Source organism: Achroia grisella, unplaced genomic scaffold (assembly GCF_030625045.1).
Source record: "Achroia grisella isolate CSIRO2021 unplaced genomic scaffold, CSIRO_AGI_Agris_v1 utg4408, whole genome shotgun sequence".
Classification (NCBI taxonomy): Eukaryota; Metazoa; Arthropoda; class Insecta; order Lepidoptera; family Pyralidae; genus Achroia; species Achroia grisella.
In genome coordinates, this window is record NW_026712858.1 from 163,333 (window position 1) to 183,272 (window position 19,940).

At 40.1% G+C, this 19,940-nt stretch overlaps 1 protein-coding gene across 1 annotated transcript; it reads right to left on the bottom strand.

The window, feature by feature from the left end:
• Window positions 1-1,492: 1,492 nt before the first annotated feature.
• LOC131844942 (uncharacterized) lies at window positions 1,493-2,062 on the bottom strand. The gene has a single exon (XM_059193937.1). It carries the CDS (start codon window positions 2,060-2,062, stop codon window positions 1,493-1,495), a length of 570 nt encoding a protein of 189 aa, XP_059049920.1.
• Window positions 2,063-19,940: the final 17,878 nt, after the last annotated feature.

The window sequence follows — 19,940 nt, forward strand, 5'->3', positions numbered from 1 at the left end:
GCCATTTATAAAAAAGCATTCAGTACAAAAAATCTTCGAATGCTGCGGTATGGAAATCTTACCAAATAAAATTATTGTAATCTATCTTTACAGGACACCTTTATCTAACCCCTGTACATTTTTAAATAAACTTGATTGCTTACTACATCAAATATCAAAAAAATATAACGGGAAGCTAAAAATTGTTGTGGTAGGAGACTTTAATATAAATACATTAAAACATGGAACAGCATCAAATTACCTAAAAGATCTAGCTCAAAATTACAATCTGAAACTTCATATTAATTAGCCCACTAGCAAAGATTCCTGTATAGATCATATACTAAGTAATATAGAAAGTGCAACTGCAAAAGTGTTACCACTTATCTGACCACGAAACTGCCCAATTGTTAAGCTTTCCGGTCCGGATCAAGCCTCTGAAACCTGCATCTTATTACATTTATAAAAGAGACTATAGAGAAGAAAATATTCTAAAATTTCTTGAGTGTCTGAAAAACCTTTCCTGGTCTGATATTTACGTAGAGTCCAACTTAAATGTAGCGTTTCATAGGTTTCATGAATCGATAAGGGAATTTTATAAATTGTGTTTCCCAAAATTAAAAATTAAAATTAATACATTTAATAAGCTAAAGATCAACTGATCTGAGGATTAGTAAAGGCATAAGGCTTAGCAGTAGGGCAAAAAGATCACTGAGATATAAATATTACAAAGATAAGACATTAGAAAATAAAACTAAGTATAAAGCATACTCCAATGTATTAAAAAAAACGTATATATAATCTCAAAAGAAACGCAAACATTAAATTCATTAACAGGAGTAAAAATAAATGCAAACCATCTTGGACTATTATAACAAATGAAATCCACAACATGACATGTGATAGTAATATTTAAGGACGTGTGTGTACACGCTCCTTTGGGGTTAGAATTTGGGAGCTTCAATGATAGACTCGACGGACAGAATAGAAGTGTGTTTTTATTGTAACAATATATGGACCTTATATACAATTTGACACGTGTCGCTTTTAAGCGCAGCTGCAGGTAACGACGGCTGGAAGGTCGCGCAGCTGCGTTACACGTGCCGTGCGATAAGGATTCTAGAAAGTGGACGGTTGCACGTGTAGAAACTGTGTTACTACAAATATAAATGTTTTAAAGACTAGTAATAAAGTATTGACAAAACCTACAGACATAGCCACAGCTTTCAACAACCATTTTATTTTCTAACCTTATTTTTCTTATATAAATTCTTAAATATCTATATAAATTCTTCTTGTTCTGTTCTTGTGTTGAATCTGCATTCCAAATAAGTGGTAGAATTAAAATTTGACTATTCAAAAGTGCTTGTAATGAGTTTATTTGAATAAAGACTATTTCTATTCTATTCTATTCTGTCGGGCTACCAATTTTCTCATCAATATCTGAAACAGATAAAATTCGAACAGCAGGTTTTCCGTCATTTTTCCTGACAAAAATACCGCCATTACGAGACTAACAATAACGAAAACCATTTTCTCGCGTTCGTAGTCTTGCCTCACGAAATAACTGTCGGTTGTGTTTGGTTAGTCTTTCATTAAAGTATATTTTAGTAGGATTTCCATTTGTAATATTTTCTGACGTCAAATTTTTACGAGATTTTCCAGCTCTTATTAGTTCGTCCCTTTTAGATTTCCGTAACAGCTTCACAACGATTGGACGAGAAAATTTTGATACATCTGTTGCGTTCTTTGCTTTTTTGGTACCCACACGAATTACATCATCGATGTCAATATCTTCCAGTTTTAGCCCTATTTTCTGTGCAGTGGTCAATACTAAATGATGAATATTTTTGTTTTCCGTCTCCTCTGTGCCGACTATTTCCACTTCATTCTTTACATTGTCTTGCTTTCGTAACGCGAGATGTTGTTCTAAATTACTAACCGTTAGTTTAAGGCTGTGAATTTCTAGTTCCGCGTTCTGTAGTTTATTTTCTATTTCTGTAGTTTTATTATCTGACAGTTCAGCCAATATAGAAGATACTTGGTTTTTTATTTCGATATTTTGCCGTTTGACCTCCGTCATTTCCTGTCTGAGCTGACGCAGTTCTGTTATAAGTAATGACTCCTTATTTGTTTCAGTCTCTTCAATTGTGTTTCTGACTTTTTGTTTTGTCACTTGCGACTTGCCACCCCGCGGTGTTTACGTTATTGCAGTTTTTACTGTTAGTGGAAACTGTGGTTTGAGTTGAACGCACTGGAGTTAGCGTGTTGTCGGTTTTTGGCCGCACGCAAACACAAGAAAAACATTGCCATTCGTCCTTGTATGATTTTGACAATCCGTGATACTGTTCTACAGAAATATTTATACAGCTTAAATCATATACCTTTTTACACCTAGAACAGCACAAAACGTAGTTTTTATCTAAAATTTTGTTATTGCAGCCAGCGCAGGTATTATTAATTTTATTTATTTCTCTGTACTTCGTTGAGTTAGACAAGCGAACTTTGTACCTTTCCAACGGTATGCGGCCGGGCCGTAGCAGCGGCGGCAGTGGCGGCAGCGGCGGTTGCGGCGGGTGCGGGTAGTTGTAGTGAACCACGGGTTGCACTGGTCGGTGACAAGCGGTTAGGCGACGATGTAATTTAGTAATTTTGAATATTTACTCGTTGATATCTTCTTCTCTTCTCTATCTTGAAAAGCACAATTTAATGTGTAACTGTTATTTTAAATATATTGTAGTGTTGTATCTAATATATATTAAAGTTGATCTGTTAATTTATTTATTTTTATTTATTGATGAACTTTATTGATTTTGTACAATAGGCGGGCTTAATACTAATAGCATTCTCTACCAGCCAACCTTAGGGAGTGCAGAGATACTCGAAGGCGGTTTAGTTTAAAGAAATTAAATGTAATTATATTAAATAGATATAAGATCATACATATACATGATAATATACTACATACAAACAAATTATGAGTTTACATACATACATATTTATATATATTATAAACATACTACACATATCGAGTCTGACAGTACGCGCGTTCAGATGTGCACGTATTATTTTAATTAAATATATACGGATTAATCGGCGCGGCGCAAGCCGTGCTAGTTTGCTAAGGCCATGTGTGATAAACTTGTGGTTAACGAGCTCCTCGCGTTCCTGCAGCAAAAACTGGACGTAATGGATGAAATTAGTGCAGTACAGATATGTACGTCCAACTTCAGCCAGGACGACATCGCGAAGGCGAAGGTCCTGCTCTATGAGTCTCTCAACAAGAGCGAACAGATGGTGTCTCGCAGACGCGACGGCACTCATAAAAGTCTAGAAGATATCATAGCGCTGCTGAAGGTGACCGATCCTGATGACGTGCCGACTTTTGTGGCGAAGGATATTAACAAGCTTCCTCCCGTCACTTTCGACCACGTCGACGTTACTTGCCTGCTCAAGGACATCGTCTCCTTGAAAAAGAGCCTGGCCGATGTGACGCTACGATTAAACGTGTCCGAGGGAACCATTATTGAGTTGCGCAAGGAAGTAGATAGTTTGCGTGATTCACGAAAATTATCTAGGTCATCTGATGACGCTAGAAATGTAAACACGCGTCGTGGAGCATGCCTCGATGAGTCCGCCGCGACTATCGAGTCAGCGTTTTCACCTACGACCGATGCGGTGACGCCGAGAGCCGACGTCGTTCCTCGTCCCGCGCCCCCTGCCCGCACACCGCGAGCGCCCGCACCGCTGCAAGTGGAAGCAGCACCAGCAAAGTCCGCGGTGCTATTAAAGCGCCAGGATTTTGCCACCGTCGCCGCTAAAAAACCAACTACTCAGCGGAATGAGCCTAAAGTGACTCTGAAAATGACCCCTATGTGTACAAAGTCTGCTGACCGTGACGATGATGGTTTTGTCACGGTACAAAAGAAGAGGCGCACAATAGAGGGTCAATCGAAATCATTGTGGCACAGCACTGACATCAACTTCTTGTTACGTGCCGCAACACCGACCACAATATATGTACCTATCCCGCCTACACTACGCTACTAAGGAACAGGACATTGTTGACTACATCCGGACTAAAAGCAACCTGACATTGAGGGTGACGCAGTTGGAATCGAGCCACAACGCGAGCTTCAAAGCGTTCGTGGCCCTGGTCCCCACCAATATGCTGCCCACCTTCATGAAGGAGGACTACTGGCCGAATGGGGTGGTCTATCGGCGCTACCGTGGCAGATTGCCGTCGTCAGTGCCGTGACCATAGAGACAATTTTATTTTACATATTTGATTATTATTTCTTATGTATGTTAGTCTATAAGGTATTTATAATATGGGCCATGTAGCCTGAATTAAATAAATAAATAAAATAAAAAAAATAAAATATAAAAAAGATAATGATGATGATGATCATTTTTGCAGTTCTATGTTAGACTATTTAAAAGGTAAGCATTAACACTTTTTTTAAAACTATATTTTGTAGGAAGTGTACGAATGTCTTCAGGCAGTGAGTTCCAGAGACGCGAGGCTTGCAAAATAAAAGAGTCAGACATGAAACTACTTTTATAGAGGGACGTAGCTAGGACGAGGGAATTTTTAGAGCGCAGGTTACGGTCATGGGCGTCCCTGAGATACTGAAATTTGCATTTCAAGTGTGGGAAACACACCTATATTATATTGTATATTTTATTATAACCTCTTTGTTATATTATATTCGCCAAAAAGAAAATTTTATATGGAAAAATATTCAGTTATGTAATTGTGAACGCAAACCCGCGCGCCATAACACGTTTCGCGTGGAACGGTGTATTGACTGCAACATAACCAGTAGTCCGTGACGGCTTGCTATTGTCTCGATGCGCAAGCGTCGGACCGCCGTGTGCCTAGGTAAATCAGTCTCTAGTATGCACTCACGGCGAATGCACGCTCAAATTTTTACTCCATCGCTTACCAATCTATTGTATATTTTCTATCTACATTCTTCCTAATTGTTACGTATCTCTCTCTCTCTCTCTGTTTCTTTATATATCTATACCGTGCTGTGTTTGTAAACCCTATTAGTGAGAAAAATATAATAACCTTATATACTTAAGTGCCGGTGTTTAATTTTGTTACCACATTGGTGACCCCGACGTGATCTGAAAAAAAAAAAAGGTAACAAAATCCATTAGAACACCCGCTGGATACATAATAATAATAGAAGATGGCTACAGAGGATGCATCGAAGTAATTTGGAAGTGAACCGAGTAGCAGTACGTATACCTACATTTTGGCCACAGGAACCTGCCTTGTGGTTTGCGCAAGTTGAAGGTCAATTTGTATTGTCAGGGATTACATCGGAAACTACAAAATTTTATTACATAACTACATCGTTGGACTACCAGTACGCAATCGAGGTAAAGGACTTAATAAGTAATCCACCTAATAATAATCCATATACAACACTTAAAACGGAATTAATAAAACGTCTGTCCGCTTCACAACAAAAGAAAATGAAGCAATTACTCGATCACGAAGAGCAAGATAGAAAACCATCACAGTTTTTAAGACATCTCCGATCTCTTGCTGGTCAAACGGTTACTGACGAATTTTTAAGAACGCTATGGGCAGGGCGTCTCCCTCAGAACATACAAACAGTCATAGCGGCTGAAATAGGTTCTTTAGAGGCAATCGCAGATGGCCGATAGGGTCTACGAAATAGCACCACCATCGGCTCATGTAGCAGGCATATCCAATAACTCGGCAATTGAAGACATGTCTAAGAAAATTAGTGAACTTACTAATCAGGTAGCGTCACTTCATACTAGTTAAACGTTTGTTAAATCACGGCCATCAAACCGTAATAGAAGCGGGAGTAGACAGCGTGTCCGATCTAAATCACGTGATCCGTCTATATGTTGGTACCATTACAAATTTGGACCTAAAGCTAACAATGTACTTCCCCTTGCAGCTATAACACACAGAGACCGGGAAATGGGGAAGGCAGCCGGAAGTAGCGGCGAACGTCTGCCAAAATACACAAGGCCGCCTTTTCGTCGTTGATAAAAATACAAAAATGAATTTTCTTATTGATACAGGTTCTGATGTATGTGTATATCCACGAACTTCTCTTAGGGAAAGGCGAGCAAAATCGAATTACCAACTATTTGCAGCAAATGGTACTACTATTCCAACATACGGTTTCCTGCAATTACGGCTGAATCTGGGTTTACGACGCGACTTTCACTGGAAATTCGTCGTTGCAGAGGTGAGCAAACCAATCATAGGTATAGATTTTCTCATCCATTACAACCTACTTGTAGACTGTAGGCAACGCCGCTTGGTAGACAACCTCACCTCACTTTCTGTTGTTGCACCTGCAACAAAAGGTATGGAATCTATATCTTCAGTCAAAATTATCTCTGGAGATACCCCATATCATCAATTATTACGCGAATACCCGGACATCACTCGCCCTGCAGGTACATACAGAGAACCGAAACATGGTACAGTGCACTATATAAAAACGACACCAGGGCCACCAGTCACGTTGCCGCCCCCGCCGTCTTCCACCAGACCGCTTAAAAATAGCACAAACTGAGTTCGAAGATATGCTGCGTGTTGGCACCGCTCGCAGATCTGAAAGCCCATGGTCATCACCATTACATCTAGCTCCTAAAAAGGATGCTGGTTGGAGACCATGTGGCGACTACAGAGCCTTGAATTCCCGTACTGTACCCGACAAATACCCAATTAAACACATCCAAGATTTTACATACCAGCTTGCAGGAAGTAAAGTATTTTCAAAAATTGACTTAGTGAAAGCATTTAATCAAATACCTATTCATTCAGCAGACATACCCAAAACAGCAATAGCTACACCTTTCGGATTGTTTGAATTTCAATTTATGACGTTTGGGTTGCGTAATGCAGCTCAAACATTCCAAAGATTTGTTGATGAAATGCTCAGAGAGCTTTCATTTTGTTACGGCTTCATAGATGACATTTTAATATTTTCTGAAACAGAAACTGAGCATATTCAGCATCTTCGCCAGCTTTTTCAGAGATTATCAGAGCACGGAATACTGATAAACGTAGCGAAATGCGTATTCGGACAGGCAGAACTAACATTTCTAGGTCACGAGGTATCAGCGGAGGGTATTCGTCCATTACCTGAAAAAGTACAGGCGATACAAAATTATCCAATACCTGCAACAGTAAAAGACTTACGCCGATTCTTAGGTATGTACAATTTTTATCGTCGTTTTATTCCTGGAGCAGCTGAGATTCAATCTCCACTCAATATAGTCCTGTCAGGGCCAAAAACAAAGAAGTCACAAACAGTAAACATGACTCCTGAAATGCTGACAGCTTTCAACAACTGCAAATCAAGTCTCTCTAAAGTAGCAATGTTAGCCCACCCAGAAGCAAATGCAGAACTGGCGATCCATACAGATGCATCCGATACATCAATAGGAGCCGTACTTCAACAGCGGGTAAACAGCAACTGAAAACCGCTAGCATTTTTTTCACGACGACTTACATCTGCTCAAACTAAATACAGCCCATACGATCGTGAATTATTGGCAATATACGACTCAATACGTTATTTCAGGCATATGGTAGAAGCTAGACCGTTCACAGTATTCACCGATCATAAACCGCTGACATATGTTTTTGTTAACAACCGGGAAAATGTTCACCAAGACAATTCCGCTACCTGGATTACATATCCCAGTTTACCACAGATATTAAGTACGTCTCTGGAAAGGAAAATGTGGTAGCGGATTCGCGCATCGAAGCTGTAACCTCATCAATTGATTATAAGGTTTTGGCTTCTGATCAAGAACATGATAATGAACTCCAAGAATTACTCCAGAAAGATACAGCATTAGTCATAAAGAAAATTACAATACCAGACTCAAACATTGAAATCTTCTGTGATGTATCTACTGATCGACTTCGCCCATATGTACCAGTAGCTTACAGAAGAAATATTTTTAATGCATTGCATGGATTGAGTCATCCGGGTACCAAAGCCACTGTCAAGTTAATTTCACAGAGATATGTATGGCCTGGTATGAGAAGGGAATGCCTCAAGTGGGCTAGAGAATGCGCTGATTGCCAACGATCAAAAATTGGTCGTCATACCCGTTCTCCCACCTCATCCTTTCCTTCTCCCTCCCAACGCTTTTCTCACGTCCACATGGACATCGTAGGGCCTTTACCCATTTCTTCTGGTTACAGATACTGCCTTACGGTCATCGATCGTTTCACTCGTTGGCCTGAGGCAATGCCGCTTCCAGACATCACTGCGGAGACCTGCGGTCAAGCCTTCATCGCTGGTTGGGTATCCGTTTCGGTTGCCCGCATAAAATTACCACAGACAGAGGCAGACAGTTCGAGTGTGAGCTCTTCCGCACGCTCACATCCATCCTTGGCAAAACACCACCCTACGACTGCGTATCATCCTGCGTCCAACGGTATGGTTGAACGTTTACACCGTCAGTTGAAGGCAGCCATTATGTGCCATTCAAACATCAGCTGGACAGAGGTACTTCCACTAGTTCTACTAGGCATTCGCAGTGCGTGGAAGGATGACGTCAATGCTTCAGCAGCAGAGTTAGTCTACGGTGAGCCATTACGCCTCCCGGGAGAGTTTCTGGTACCATCCCCTAAGGCCGATGTCGACCTCAGCAGCTTCACGTCCCGTCTTCGACTACATATGGCGAAGTTAGCTCCTACACCTGCAAGTAGACATACAAAAGGAACGTTCTACTTACCCAAAGAGTTATCCACGGCTGAGTATGTCTTCCTTCGCCATGACGCGGTGCGCCGTCCACTCGAAGCTCCATACACTGGTCCCTACAAAGTGCTGGAAAGAGAGTAAAACTTTTAAAGTACAGCTGCAAAACCGCCAGACAACTGTCTCCATTGATCGCCTGAAACCAGCATACATGGCTTATGATAATGACCAGAACTGGTTAACAGATAATCCACCTATAATTACTGATACACCTACTATGCAGAATACAGAGCCAACCAGGAAGACACGCTCAGGGCGTACAGTACGTTTTTGACTACTTTCGACCGTGATAAGCATCGGTCTCGCCGAGGGAGTGGTGTGGGAAACACACCTATATTATATTGTATATTTTATTATAACCTCTTTGTTATATTATATTCGCCAAAAAGAAAATTTTATATGGAAAAATATTCAGTTATGTAATTGTGAACGCAAACCCGCGCGCCATAACACGTTTCGCGTGGAACGGTGTATTGACTGCAACATAACCAGTAGTCCGTGACGGCTTGCTATTGTCTCGATGCGCAAGCGTCGGACCGCCGTGTGCCTAGGTAAATCAGTCTCTAGTATGCACTCACGGCGAATGTGCTCAAATTTTTACGCCATCGCTTACCAATCTATTGTATATTTTCTATCTACATTCTTCCTAATTGTTACGTATCTCTCTCTCTCTCTCTGTTTCTTTATATATCTATACCGTGCTGTGTTTGTAAACCCTATTAGTGAGAAAAATATAATAACCTTATATACTTAAGTGCCGGTGTTTAATTTTGTTACCACACAAGTATTCAGGGGAAGAGGGATCAAAGAGAATAGAAAAGAGAGAACAGAGTAACCGTTGCTGTCTGCGCTGACGAATTGGAAGCCATTTGAGTTTGGAGCGGTATGAGGAAATGTGGTCATACTTACGTAGGCTGAAGATGAACCGAATTGCATTATTTACAAGACGTTCTAATTTATTGAGAAGATCTTCATTAAGATCGGGATAACACACATCAGCATAATCAATGATGGGAAGTATAAGAGTTTGGACTAGACTGACCTTTGTTTTAATAGGAAGAAAATTTCTGAATCGATTTAAGAAGCGCAGAGATGACACAACCTTACGACTAACATGCGCAATTTGCGGAATCCAACTCAGAGTTGAATCTATATGAAGACCAAGATTTTTAACAGTCTGACTAAAAGCAATTAGAGAATTATCAAACGTGATAGGCGTAACGGTATGGAAATCAATTTTAGCCAACTGTTTTGGGCTACCAACGATTATAGCTTGACATTTTTTAGGGTTAACTTGTATACCGAAGTTACAAGACCATGTGTAAATGCTACATAGATCTTTGTTGATTTTTGATATAGCCTGATTTATATTATCGTAAGAGACATGCTCATAGATTTGCAAATCGTCTGCGTAAAAATGATAAGAACAGCCAAGAATAGGAGAAAGACAGTTTATAAAAGTGGAAAACAATAATGGGGATAGAATCCCACCTTGGGGTACGCCGGTTGATAGATCACACCAGTTAGATAATTTACCATCAATTCTGATGGCTTGTTGTCGTCCCCGAAGGTAGGATGAGAACCAATCCAAAGCTGAGGATGAGAACCTTTGGTGTAGCAAGATGTATAGGAGGATGTCATGGTCTACCATGTTAAACGCATTGGAAAAATCTATTAGAACGAGAATGGTGACCATATTATCCTCCATACCCGACCGAATATCATCAGTTATTTTTAGAAGAGCAGTAGAAGTGCTATGTCCAGGGCGAAACCCAGACTGGAAAGTGCTAAGTAGATTATTATTATTAAGGATGAAGGAGGAAACTTGCCTATATGCAGCTGCTTCCAGGACCTTGGAAAGGAAAGGCAGGATTGATATCGGTCTAAAATCGTTCAATTTATTAGGTATAGGTATTTTAGGAAGAGGAAGAATGAATGATTTTCGCCAGTGATGGGGAAATGTACCAGTAAGGAAGGAGTGATTAATGATATGAGTTATAATAGGGAGAATGGAACTAAGGATAGAGATGATCATTTTCCGGTTCACATCGTCACAGCCTACCGCATTAGACTTCAAAGATTGAATAATTTTGTAGGTTTCATCCTCAGCTATTGGAGAAATGAGAAAGAATTGGACGTCAAACTAATCAATTAGACGATGTAAATTGTGCTATGTCTGCTATATTAAATTGGTTTACATGTAATAACCTATTATTAAATTCCAGCAAAACAAAGTGTATAAAATTTACACTTCCTAATGTAAGACCAATAAATACACAGTTATTGCTTAATGATGAAATAGTAAATTTTGTTAATGATACAGTTTTTTTAGGTATAACAGTGGACTCGAAATTACAATGGGGGCCCCATATTTCAAAATTGGCCAATAGACTCAGTTCAGCTGCATATGCAATTAGAAGAATTAGGCAATTAACAGACGTGGCGACGGCTAAACTTGTATACTTTAGTTATTTCCATAGCATTATGTCATATGGTATAGTACTGTGGGGTAAAGCAGCCGATATAAATACTATATTTATTTTACAAAAGAGAGCCATACGTTCTATGTATTTATGGTATGGGTTCGAGAGAGTCATTACGTCAGTGTTTTAAAGATTAAAATATCCTCACCGTTACTTCACAATACATTTATGAGAATATCATGTATACACGGAAGAATTTGGACAGTTTTAGAAAACTTAAAGACTGTACAAATAGAAACTTACGCAATAAAAATAAGCTAATTTTACCTAAATGCCGCCTGCACAAAGTCAGTAATTCATTCTATGGTAATTGCGTAAGATTTTATAATAAACTGCCAGAATCTGCACTAAATCTGACAGAGAGGCAATTCAAATCTTATATTAAACAATTTTTGTGTAAGAAAGCCTATTACAGGATAGACGAATTCATAGACGACAACATATCAAGTAAATAATTAGTTTATTAGCATACAACGTTATAATTTGTTTATCTCATCGCTTTCTTGATTCAATTATTTTAGAAATATGAAAGCGTAGCGGGTTTTGTATTAATTGCCGCATGCATTCTTATGTGAAATGTGAATACTATAAACATCAGATGGCAATTGTGAGTAGCTATGACGTGGTCTGGTGTTTTGAGTAGTCATGCTCACTAAAATGTCCAGACTTGTGGCGGCGTGGTGGGCCGGGTCATTGGGCTCCCTAAAATATGGTCGAGCGCAGTGGTGGCTGGCTCATCCGTCATACTCGTGAACGGGTGCTGCTTGTAGGGACTGGTCTGCTCTAATCACTATGACTGATTTCCTCTTATTCATTGTTTAACCAGTTGGTTATATATTCAATATTTTTTCTATTTGAGTATTTAATAGAATTAGTGCTAATTGGTGGTTTGTATTCACACACTTGAACTTAAAAATGTAAAGTAATAATAAAATTATTTAAAAGAGCAACACGCAAGTTTCTTGCTCGTTCTTCTTGTGATGAGACAGCTTTCCGAACGAGCGGTAGATTAAAAAATGTAATGACTATTCAAAAGTGCTTCAATGTAAGTTTATTTGAATAAATGATTTCTATTCTTCTTCTATTCTTCTAAATCAATATCTGGCTGGGCCATGGAAGATATTTTAGAAACAGTGAATAATTTTGTGGAAGAGTCAAGTGAAATAGTAGATGTGAAATGTTGAATTAAATCATTAGAAGATAATGGAAAGGTATTACAAGACGTGGGGCATTTACCGAGTCCAAGGGAGTGTAGAAACTTCCATATATTGGCTGAGGAAGTATTTAATAGATTGTCGTGAAAATATTGACGTTTGGCTGCTCTCACCATTTGATTGCAGCGGTTTCGAGCTGATTTATAAATATTCCATTTAGTGTCACACCTATCACGCTTATAATTTCGAAAGGATCTGTCTCGTCTAGTCATAGCCATACGTACTCCCCTGGTAATCCATGGAGCAGGAGGTCTCTTTATCTTCACAGCTTTTAATGGTGCGTGCTTATCATACAATTTTAAAATCGCGTTATTAAAAAGAGATATTTTGTCATCAATTGATGATGCAGCTAGCAGAGGTGTGAAGTCAGCATTCTCCAAATCGATCCTTACACGTTCTGGATTCATCCTAGCAAAATTGCGCGTGTAAATTATCGTAGGCTTAGTCTTAGGTGGTTTCAATTTATAAAGTAGATAAATAAGGTCATGTTTCGAGAAGCCAGGGGCGGATAACTGACCGTATTTTGTAATATGATCCTGATAGGATGTTATTATTAAGTCAAGCCATGTGTCAGAAGAAAGGTGATTACGATGAGTAGGTCCAGAAGGAAGAATAGCAAAATTGACTGACTTAGTTATATCAAGAAGTTTTTGAGAGCGTGGTGTGCTTTTTAGCAGGTCAGTATTGAAATCACCCATGATTATGTGATGTGTGTAATCCGTTGAGATAGCTTCCAGAACTGATTCGAGTTGACAAAAGTAATCAACTGACGGAGGACAGTATACAACTCCAAGAACCACTTTAATGCCCTTGATCGTTATTTCTAACATAATATACTCAGCAGAAGCAGTATAAACAGGTTCTGATTTGTATAAGATGGAGAAAGGAATGTCACTCCGCAAGTATATAGCGACGCCTCCACTACCTCTACCAACACGATCATTGCGTATCAGAACATAACCTGGGAGACAGTAAGAGTAAGAGGAGAGAGATGGTTTTAACCAAGACTCAGAAACGAGTATGGCGTGCATAGGAGAAGAAGAAGGGAAAGTATCAATAAGGTCATAGTAGTGAGAGGGTGTGCTTTGAGCATTTATATGACAAACGTTAAATGAAGAACATGTATTTGTAGTAACATCTGTTATTAAATAATTAAGTGTATAAGGTACATGAAAAGAGTCAGAGCTAGAGTTCGAAGATAAACTAGTTTCATAGGCTGAAAAAAAATTCATCATCAGACATATTATAAATAAATAAAAATATAAATTATCCTATATAATTAAATAAATAAGTTTAATAAAAAGAACAACCAGAATTTATTGCTGCATGTCCCGCCGGTCAACAATAGTAGGAAATGTTGTTTATAATAAAACAAATCAAAGCGCAGTAAAAAGATAAGAAAAAAAAAACAAAAAACAAATAAAGAAAAAAAAACAAATAATTGCACATTATGGCAAAATCACAGGAAACCAAATCGAATACATTTTGACTGACAATGTGATGACATAAATATGTCACATTATAGTAACTGTCAGGTGTCAGTCAGTCCGTGTTTTAAAGTGATAACCTGTGCAATTGTGTCCAACTCTGAATTCTTTAAAATTGAAGATTCAAATTATAAACAAATTTGAGGGTAATACTTAGTGCGCAATAAATAGGGAATACATATGAGAAATTAAAATTGGAACTAGAACAATAATGTCATACAATGAAGACTCATTTCTTCCTGACTGCTCGCTTTGTCTTCTTGCCACGAGCCTCTGGAGAAGCATTCGATGACTGCCTACAATCGGTTTCAGCTGCGACTGCGACACCATAGCCATCCTTCAGATCTTCCATGCTCTCTGCAAGCCTGGCTAGATCCTCTTCACCACGAAGTCGATGTCTCGAGCCATCAGGCGTTAAAACATTTATATTGCCATCAAATGTCCAACACTTTCTCATACCGAACCGTTCTCTCGCTTGAAGAAAGAGAGATTGCCGCCTGCGAGTGAGGAATTCCTCTAAAACCCGTCTTCTTCTTCCATATTACAGACTTAAGCAACTGGTTCGGTGGCCTCCGCAAACCGAACCAGTGTGGGCCGTGGCTTCCCCTGACTTTGCTCGCCCAGTCTATGACACACAGTCAGCTTGTCAGCAGTTACTTGTGGCAAATCTAGCTGATTCCTTATGAGTTGAGATGCAAAGCCTTCCAAATTATCATCTTTAACATCTTCAGAGATGCCGCCAATTAGTAGGTACTTCCTACGGTGTCTCATCTCCATGACATATACAATAGCATCAACAAGACCAGATATTTGTTGGCGAATGAGGCTAAAGATACTCAAGGTTTCCCGTTTGAACAATTGAAACCCATCTGAGATACCAGCCACTGTTTTGTTGTAATCGGGCGTCGTCTGGTTGAGCCTTTGCTCAAATTCAAGCATCCTCTTTGATAAGTTGGCTTCAAAACTTTGTTGGTTTTCTAGGATTTGTGTGTAGTTATCCATAATAAAAGTGATATTGGATTTCTAGTGTTTTAGAACTTGTTGTTTAACCGACAGGACAAAGCAGTGAAAGATTTAAAAGTTAACACATGCACATATTAATGTTTATTTGTTTAATGGCACTATGGTATGTAAAACTATAATTTACAATTAAATATTTTGAAATATAATGTATAATTTTATTTTATTTCAATATTAATAGAGAGCACAATGTGTCACTGACTCTAACTACCCGCCGAAAAAAAAAAGATTATCAAAAGTATTTTTATAAAATACAAGTTAACAAAATAGACACGTCTGTTTAGAATCGCTGCCCACAGCGCACTCATATGATTAAACACACTAGTCAATCTTTCAAAAATTGTTCTTTTTTATACTTATCAGATAACTATACAAACATGACAAGGATATGTTATAAAATAAACTTCACTATAGACTGTAATGACTACGATAAACAATTCTTAACTCATAAAAAAAAACCATCGTCCGGTAATTGTACAAAGGAAATTACTTAAAAAAGGCAAACAGATTAAAAATAGAAAAACCTCTCAAAAACCAGTAACCACATCACAGAAATTAACTGCAGGTTTACCAATAAAGGGAACCATTTCTTATATTTTTCTATTTCACCAAAACAATCATCAGCATCATCTACCCATGGCGCGATTGAAGAACGTAATGAAAAAAAACCTTTCACTTGAACTACCAGTTTTTTTTCGATAACAAGAATAATTATAATACCTCTATGATAAACCTGTTACATCACAATATATGTGGCTTGATTAATAAATGTAGTTATTTGGAATTGAGCTTGAATGAATTAAGACAGAATAAGATGCATATAGACATAATTTGTCTTTCAGAAACATTTCAAAACAAAAAAGGAAAGCAGTAAAATGCATTCCTTTTTTACCTTCAAGTAATTAGGTATTATAAATTAGGTACATTTGTGTTCAATATTCAGATTTACATTGAAATTTATAAATTATTTATAGGTTATTTTATTTAGTTAACGTAGATAGGTTTTTCCTAAAATATTATAAATATTATTAAGTTTTTTCGTTTTTTAAATGCACACTATACATCTAAATAAAATCGAGGTGTCTGTTTGTAATCCTTACTAATATTAAAAATGCGAAAGTAACTCTGTCTGTCTGTCTCGCTTTCACGGAAAAACTACTGAACAGATTAAATGAAATTTGGTACACAGATAGTTTAGACCCCTAGAAAGGACATGGCTACTTTTTAATGCGAAAAAAGGGATTGAAAGGGGGAATGAAATATTGTATGGAAGAATCGTCATTTTTGAATCTAAACACTTGAAATTTATTTTGGGGCTGTTAATTAACTATCAATAAATATGACATTTAAAGTTTGTATAAAAAATACCCTTAAGGGGGTAAAATAAAATAGGGGATGAAAGTTTTTATGTAAATTCGTAGTTTTTGAAGCTAGCAGTTTGAAACTTATTTTTGAGGCTGTAATTAACAGCCTCAAAAATAAGTTTTGAGGCGATGGACACACAGTGCCCGTCTGTCCGTCCGGCGTAGGTCTTCACTCCCTTCACCCTCTCTCTTGCCTTGCGTCCGCTTTCGGACGGTCGGCGGTGCGGGGGGGGTCGGGCCCGCGTGGCCGGCGCCCCCGTTATTCGGGTGTCCCGGGCTCGCGCGGTCGGCCTGGAGGGGAAGGTTTTTGTGTGAATGGGTGTGTGAATGCATGCGTATGTGTGGCCCCCTTTATCGGGGCAGCGGGCGCAGTAACATTTAACGCTGCTGTGCCCGCCCAGAGGATACAATCCAGGGGAATCCTCGCGACCCGGGATATGTATGTTTGTGTGGGGCCGCCGATGATAACACAATTAACATCGGCGGCCAGACCGCCGACGGCTGAATGTGGTCGCTGTTGGCGTGTCAGTGTAGTGTGGCCCTGACCCGTGTCGGGGCACCGGGCGAGACGGTGCCGTCGCTCCGTCGGCGCCGCCTGCGCCCGGCGCGGAGGCGATACGCGGCCGCGACTGCGGTGCGCAGCGCAACGCAGCGGCGATCGCGGTCCTCGAGGAGAGGGCGGAGGGTGTACTTTCCACCCGAAGCCCCAAGTTGGACACTCGGAGTGGAGGATGTAGGGGCATCCGAAGCTCCAAGGAGGCGAGTGATCCGTGGAGTGTGGGCGTGGAGTGGTCCCCGCGCCCAACTTCGGCAGCTCCTTCACTGGAGACCCGCGGCCGGAGCCTTTTTGGAGGAACACCGAGGGGTTTTGGGGGGTCGGATTCGTCCAGTCCCACAGTATTCGTGCGCTCCCCTTCATAAAGGCGGACGTTTCGGTACTGAAACCTTTCCCCTCGTAAAAAAAAAAGGTTGTATGGATGTATCGTCATCTATACATATAAATAGAATTGAAATACTGAAATAATCGTTTTTTACTACATGCATATGAATATAAATACGATACATACACACCAAAATAACATTTTTTAAAATGGTTGTCTGTCTGTCTGTTTGTTCCGGCTAATCTCTGAAATGGCTGGACCGATTTCGACGGGATATTTTTATTTTTATTTATTTATATAACTTTAATGCACACAGTACAAAAGTAACAGTACATTTGGCGGACTTAACACCATGCGGTATTTTCTGCCAGTCAACCATTGGTGGTGCAGAGAAAAATTGTTGGCGGTGCAAAAATAATCATAACAAAAAAAAATAAAAATCAAGGCATAAAAAATGATATAATAATATTTATACTATTACATTTACAATAATACATAAATATAAACATATATATACATTTACACACATACATATACAAATAAGGAATATATAATATGATATACAAATACATACTCATACACAATACCTAAACACTATATGAATACATACCAAACAATCTGTCAGGTAAACCACAGTGAATAAAAAGAAAAATATAAGGTAAAGAGAAACGAGAGAAAAAAAAAAAAATAATAAAAAAAAAAACAAACTTACGAATTTAGATAGTAGTCCCACAGTTTACGTTTAAAAGAAAATCTACTCGTGGCGGTCTTGATATTAAGGGGTAAGTCATTCCAAAGTTTAATAGCCTGAACGGCAAAGGAATAGTGGACGAAACCAGATAGATGAGCTGGGATATGAAGAATTTTCGAGTTGAGCGAATATTGGTGTTGTCCCCATGGAAATGAAATTTACTATTAATATAATAAGGAGAATTTGGATCGTATAGTACAGAATAGAGTCATCACGAATCGTCTCGCGCGCAGGTTTGACGACTTCCAGCCTCCCGAACAAGCCGGGTTCCGAAAAAGTACCATAGACCACATTCATACGCTGCGGCAGGTAATACAGAAGACCGAAGAATACAACCTGCCACTTTGCTTGGCGTTTGTGGACTATGAAAAAGCCTTTGATTCGATCGAGACGTGGGCTGTGCTACAGTCTCTCCAGCGGTGCCAAATTGACTATCGATATATCGAAGCGTTGAAATGTTTGTATGAAAACGCCACTATGTCAGTTCGCCTCCACGACCAGAATTCGAAGCCTATCCAACTGCAGCGAGGTGTCAGACAAGGCGATGTCATATCGCCAAAGCTGTTTACCGCTGCGTTGGAAGATGTCTTCAAGCTTCTGGACTGGAGCGGGCTGGGCATCAACATTAACGGCGAGTACATCAATCACCTTCGATTTGCCGACGATATCGTGGTCATGGCTGAGACCCTGGAAGACCTTAGCAAAATGCTCGAAGACCTCAGTAGAGTCTCACAAGGAGTAGGTCTTAAAATGAACATGGACAAGACGAAAATTATGTCAAACGTCCATGTCGTACCTGCTCCCGTAACAATCGGAGATTCTACACTCGAAATTGTCGATCACTACGTATACTTAGGGCAAACTATCCAGCTAGGTAGATCCAATTTCGAGAAAGAGGTCAATCGTCGAATCCAACTCGGATGGGCAGCGTTCGGGAAGCTCCGATATATCTTTTCGTCCAAATTTCCGCAGTGTCTCAAGACGAAGGTTTACGACCAATGTGTGTTGCCAGTGATGACTTACGGAACAGAGACGTGGTCGCTAACTATGGGCCCCATCAACAAGCTCAGAGTCACTCAGAGGGCAATGGAGAGGGCTATGCTCGGAGTTTCTCTGCGTGATCGAATCAGAAATGAGGAGATCCGCAGAAGAACCAGAGTGACCGACATAGCCCGAAGAATTGCGACTTTGAAGTGGCAATGGGCAGGGCACATAGCTCGTAGGACAGATGGCCGTTGGGGCAGTAAAGTCCTCGAGTGGCGACCACGGACCGGAAGACGCAGCGTGGGAAGGCCTCCAGCAAGGTGGACCGACGATCTGGTCAAGATCGCGGGAAGGCATTGGATGCGAGCAGCGCAGGACCGATCGTCGTGGAGATCTTTGGGGAGGCCTATGTCCAGCAGTGGACGTCTTCCGGGCTGCGATGATGATGATGATGAGTACAGAATAGAGAGTACATAACATACGTACATTTCTACGGTAACGGATAGGTAGCCATTTAAGCTGTGAACGAAAAGAAGAAATATGATCAAACTTGCGGAGATTAAAAATGAAGCGGATAGAGTTATTGATGCGTGTGGTGTCGCTGTAAGAATAGCACCACCCCCTCTCTTCCCGTGGGTGTCGTAAAAGGCGACTAAGGGATTCATCGACCAGTGGACGGGCAGCAGCGTCCTACTGAGTACCTACCATCATACTGCGATCGCCAACCCGCATGCCAAGCGTGGCGATTATGGCAATATCCCCCCAAATGAATTTACACCCAAGGCCCCGGCCCCCAGTCCCCGGCGGCCCCGCTAGTCTTGATCATGGTAGCGGTCATGGAAACGGCGGGGCAGGGGTGCGAAGAATCTCCGGGTAAGACCAGGCTACCACACACGACGACCACTGGCCCTGGCAACATACAACGTTCAAACACTGCGGACCGACGAAAAGTTAATTGAACTGGAGGAAGAGTTGAGCAGATTGCACTGGCATG

Bases quoted from the DNA above. Each gene is read 5' to 3' on its own strand.
- LOC131844942 (XM_059193937.1), bottom strand. From the start codon at position 2,062: ATGACGGAGGTCAAACGGCAAAATATCGAAATAAAAAACCAAGTATCT.